This window comes from Balaenoptera acutorostrata, chromosome 15 (assembly GCF_949987535.1).
Source record: "Balaenoptera acutorostrata chromosome 15, mBalAcu1.1, whole genome shotgun sequence".
Classification (NCBI taxonomy): domain Eukaryota; kingdom Metazoa; phylum Chordata; class Mammalia; order Artiodactyla; family Balaenopteridae; genus Balaenoptera; species Balaenoptera acutorostrata.
In genome coordinates, this window is record NC_080078.1 from 71754854 (window position 1) to 71760218 (window position 5365).

At 46.7% G+C, this 5365-nt stretch overlaps 1 protein-coding gene across 1 annotated transcript; it reads left to right on the plus strand.

Annotated features, from left to right (window-relative positions):
- Window positions 1-3031: 3031 nt before the first annotated feature.
- LOC103014620 (translocon-associated protein subunit gamma-like) lies at window positions 3032-3605 on the plus strand. The gene has a single exon (XM_057529520.1). It carries the CDS (start codon window positions 3032-3034, stop codon window positions 3590-3592), a length of 561 nt encoding a protein of 186 aa, XP_057385503.1. The 3' UTR covers window positions 3593-3605.
- The last annotated feature ends 1760 nt before the right edge of the window (window positions 3606-5365 follow it).

A 5365-nucleotide genomic window follows, 5' to 3' on the forward strand; every position in this document is an offset into this window, starting at 1 on the left:
CTTACAGGTGAAACTTGTGTCTGATAACTGTCCCCCAAGCACCTCTGTATCAGTCGGGGTCAGCGGGAAGCAGGCACATACTCCAACTAGGTTAACTCAAAGCGGGATTAATAAAAGGGCTATTTACAGCTGTGTGGACAAGGTGTAGGGAAATCGTAAGGGGTGGACCATTCCCTGGGGCTAGTAACAGTGCTCCTTTCCCCAGGTCCAAAGGGAAGGGGCAGAAGGAAGTACCAGATTCTGGAGGTGGGTGGAGGGAGTCATGGAGAGAAAGCTGGGGATCAGAAGCTGGGTCCCTTGGCTGAGAGACACAGCCAGACCTAGGCAAGTTTGCAGAGAAGCAGCTGGGGAGAATCAGTACCCTGACTGCACTCTCCTTCCTTCCTCTGATCCCCTGCCAGGACTCCCTGCTGGTCAAGCCTGACCAGAGGGCAAGGGAGCCTGTTGATGTGGTCCATACAGGTAGAGGAAGGAGGGTGAGTGGAGCTGGAGGAAAAATGAGAGATGGCCATGTTCCTCTGGGGTAGTCCTGCCCTGGGCACAGGGTCCAGAACTAGATCAGACACAGTCCTTGTCTCCAAGGACCTCTCAGTGACATGAGAATGGGGCCAAAGTGACATCCAGTAGGGTTAGTGCTGGGATAGAGGGATGAACAAATTGCACAGGCTTTCTGGTTGTGTGGACCATTAAACTGGGGAGGGGTGCGGAGGGGACGGATGGAGGGAGGGATGCTCAACTGCTCTCCCAAGTACACCCACAGTGGCATGTTTATAACATTTTTTAAGATGATGGGAGGATGTGAGAGTTTTCAGAGTACACGGATAACAGCAGTCACACAGCCTCACAAGCTTCTTGTGGAGATTAAATAAGATCCTGCATGGAAACTGCCTAGCACGGTACTTGGCATGTTGCAGGGGAGCTGCAAACGGTAGCCCTATCACCATCTTTTGGACTTTTGGCCTCATCAGGGTAGTCCAGTTAGCTCAACCAACTTAACAAGCAAGGTAGGGGAGCATCTGGAATCTTGGCCCAGTGACTCTGTGATTTGTGTGGCTACCATTTTTTTCCCAAATGAATTTTTTTTTCTCCTTTATTTATTTTTTGAAATATTTTATTTATTTATTTGGTTGCATCGGGTCTTAGCTGCAGCACATGTGCTCCTTAGTTGTGGCAGGCAGGTTCCTTAGTTGTGGCATGCGAACTCTTAGTTGCGGCAGTGGGATCTACTTCCCTGACCAGGGATTGATCCCGGGCCCCCTGCATTGGGAGCGTGAGATCTTAACCACTGCGCCACCAGGGAAGCCCCTTTATGACTACCATTTATTTATTTAGTGCTTGCTCTGTACCACACACTGTGCTAAATGCTTTACATGTATTATCACAACTTTTATGGTGGGGGGGGATATGTGGCTAATATTATTTATTCATTTTTCTTCCTCTTGTGCCTCTTGTGATGGTTTAAAACTGTGCCTGCAAATTCTTTGGCCCTCTTCCCATTGAGAGGTGGGGGTCTATGTCCCCTGCCCTTGAATCTGGGCTGTTTTTAGTAACTTATTTGTAACCAGTACAGTGCGGTGGAACTGATGCTGCATGACTTTGGAGGATAAGTCAGAGAAAGTCATGCAGCTTCCACCTGGTCTCTTGGGACACGTAGCTGGGGGAAGCCAGGCATCCCATGAGGAATCCAGCTACGCTGAGACGTCCGTGCTGGGGCGGCCACATGTGGGCACTTTGGTCCAGCCCGGATGACTGCCAGCCTTATGTGCCAGCCATGTGAGGGAGCCATCCTGGATGTCCAGCCCGGCTGAGCCTTCAGATGACTGCAGCCTCAGCTGCCACCTGACTACAACCCCTGGAGAGAGTCCAGCTAAGCCCTCCCCAAACTCCTGACCGGTTAAGTCACAAGTGAAATAAAATGGCTGGTGTGGGCCGCTAAGTTTTGAAATACATTTTTATACACCGCTGGTAACTGGAACACCTCCCCACTCTTTCCATTCCCCAGACTGACTTTATACCTGGCCATGTGGTTGATTTTGGCTATTGGGATGTGAGTGGATCCCAACCAAAAGTTTGAAATGTGCTCAAGTGATTTGGCCAGCCCTCTTACACTCCTGTGATTAATCACGGAAAGATCACACCCCAGATACCTGCTTCCTTTCATCCTAAAATGAAAAAGACCTGAACTCAATCTACAGCCTGAAGCAGAGCTGCCCCAGATGATCTACAGTGCTGTGAGTGAGAAATAAATGCTTGTCGAGGTAAACCACTGAGATTTGGGTGTTGTTTGTTAGCCTGGATCATCACAGTAATAGCTGACTAAGATAAGATTGGTGACAATGCTGTTATTCCCTTTCCCAGATGGTAAAACAAAGCATAAAAAGATTAAATGAACTGCTCAAGGCATAGCTAGAAAGGAAGAGTCTGCAATTGTAACTCTCTTTTAACCATTGTCTCTGGAAAGTCACATACACGAATATGTAATGAACGGACCCAAATGTGTATCCAGCATCCCCGCTCAGTCCCTGCCTGGGCATCTGTGGTAACTTCAGTTCCTGGAGCAGCTGAGGACACTGCAGGTGAATAAATAGCCACTGAAAACCTGTTTTCCAGTGTCTAAAGCCTCAACCATGAAACCTCAGCTGGATAGTCTATTATCCTTCCCGGAGCACAGAAGAGGTGGCCAAGTGCTTGGAAATATCTAAAAGCTCTGCTGCAGCCTAAACACATAAGGAAAGCAGGCAGCAATCTCCTTCATTCTTCCTCCTCTGGTCTCAGAGGTAGGGCATTTTTAAAAGCTTTATGAATTGATACACATTTTGATGCATTCTGAGTTGGGGTAAAATCTGTGTGTGTCTATGGCTGTGTTTGGCTGTGTGTGTGTGCGTGTGTTGCATCACAAAAGAACAATTGGGAGAAAGTGGCTAAAGAGGGGTCGTTAGCAGATACGCGGTGGCCGCAGGGGAGGTGCCAGAGGCCTCTGCCCGGCTCGGCGCCTGACTTGGCCCTCCCGTCTCGCGGCTGCGGTTTCACCATGGCTCCCAAAGGCGGCTCCAAGCAGCAGTCCGCAGAGGACCTGCTCCTGCAGGATTTCAGCCACAGCCTCTTGGCCAAGTCCTTGGTGCTCTTCTTCGGGAACGCCTTCATCGTGCCCGCCATCCCCGTCTGGCTATATTGGCAAATATGGCATATGGATCTTATTCAGTCTGCTGTTCTGTATAGTGTGATGACCCCAGTAAGCACTTATTTGGTAGCCTTTGCATACAAAAATGTGAAATTTGTTCTCAAGCACAAAGTAGCACAGAAGAGGGAGGATGCTGTTTCCGAAGAAGTGACTCGAAAACTTTCTGAAGCTGGTGATAGAAAGATGTCTCGGAAGGAAAAAGATGAAAGACTCTTGTGGAAGAAGAATGAAGTTGCTGATTATGAAGCTACAACATTTTCCATCTTCTATAATAATAACACCCTATTTCTGGTCTTGGTCATTGTTGCTTCCTTCTTTATATTGAAGAACTTCAACCCCACAGTGAACTACATTTTGTCCGTAAGTGCTTCCTCGGGCCTCATCGCCCTCCTGTCTTCTGGCTCCAAGTAGAGCACGTCAGCTTCCCCCCGGCCGCCCTGGCTTTGTATCTGTGGGTGGCCTGTGGTATATGGAAAAGTAGCAGGGTGGTCAGGGTGGAAGACACACAAGCTGTTTTTATAAGTCAGGAGTTTGAGGGTTTAAAAAAACCAACAAAATGTAATTCAGTATTTCTTTATTGGCTCTTTTTTTTTTTGACAGATTGTTGAAATTAAATGAATTGAAAGGGAAAAAAAAAAAAAAGAAAGTGGCTAAAGAGACTGGGCCTTGGAGTCAGTCAGTCCTGGATTTAAATATGACACCCTCCATTGTGTGACCTTGGACAAGTTTTGCAACCACTCTGAGTCTTAGTTCCTTTATCTTATAAGTAGGAGGCAGTAATATCTGAGTAAGGAATGGGGTTGGCCTCCATGAAATAATGTCTATAAAGCACCTACCGTCTTGTAGGGGCTCAGTGAACACATGCATCCTTTTCCCCTCTTGTCATCTCTTATGAATAGTGACTTACAAATTGTGGATCGTGGGACTTGATGAGGACTTTCTGTGAACTCTGCTGACATCGGGGGAGCCGCCCCCACTAGGGATGAAGCAGGAGAGAGCTCCTTTGCTGACTGGGACCTGGGTCCTGCAGCTCTGACTCTATAAGTCTGCACATCCTCTGACTAAGCACCAGAAGTCATTGTGGTACAGAGAAGAAAGGGCTTAAACTAGGAGACATTTGAGCCTGGGTTGAAACCCTGTCTTTATGATTTATTAGCTGTGTAACCTGGATAATTAATTAAACTTTCTACGCTTTGTTTATTTTCTTCTGTGTAAAATGAGCGTAATTGTCTGTATCCTGCTTCTCAACATGTTATCTGTGCTCAGCATGGTGCCAGCCACCTAGTAAATGTCATGAGGATCAAACAGAGTAACACATGAGTAATTGCCCAGCACATAGTAGGTACTCACTTAACACTGGCTTCCCTGCTGGTACTGTTGGTATAATGGCAGGACTTTTTTTTTTTTTTTTGGCCACGCCACGCGGCATGCTGGATCTTAATTCCCTGACCAGGGATCGAACCCGGGCCCCCTGCAAAGGAAGCACGGAGTACTAACCACTGGATCACCAGGGAATTCCCAAGGCAGGACCTCTCAAGGCAGGGAGCTCAAGAAATTTTAACTGAATCTGAGTCATTGCTGTAATAGCACTTTTAGAGCACTTTGATTACGTTTTGAGGAAGCTTGGGGTCTGGAGTCTATAACTGGGCATTTGCAGAGTCTGGCTCTGTCTGCCTTAAGAGACATGCCTGTCTCCTCTCTTTAACACCTCCTATCCCCATGCCTCCTTCAACCTGAGGGTATTTACATATGTTGTTCCTGTTGCTGTGAGTGCAGAAGTCATCATCATCCTTGTCAACGCCATTAACATCATTATCACCATCATCATTCTCATAATGACCATCAACAATATCATGATCATCACCATAATCACCACCACCATCACCACTACCATCATCCTAACAGCATCATTTTAATCATCACCACTACAACCACAATAACTATTACTGGTACTCTGTACTGTACTATCTACTGTAAATGCTTTGTCTTATTGAATCTTTATAACAAATCTCTAAGGTAATTGCTACCTCCATTTTGCAGTCAAGGCAACCAAGACATGCAAGGGTGAAATAATTTGCCCCAAGTTAACCATCGGTGGGGATATGATTCAAATCCAATAATATTACTCCTAGGCTAACTTTCTTAGCTTGTAAGTAGAACTACTCCTTCTCTCCATCTTTTACC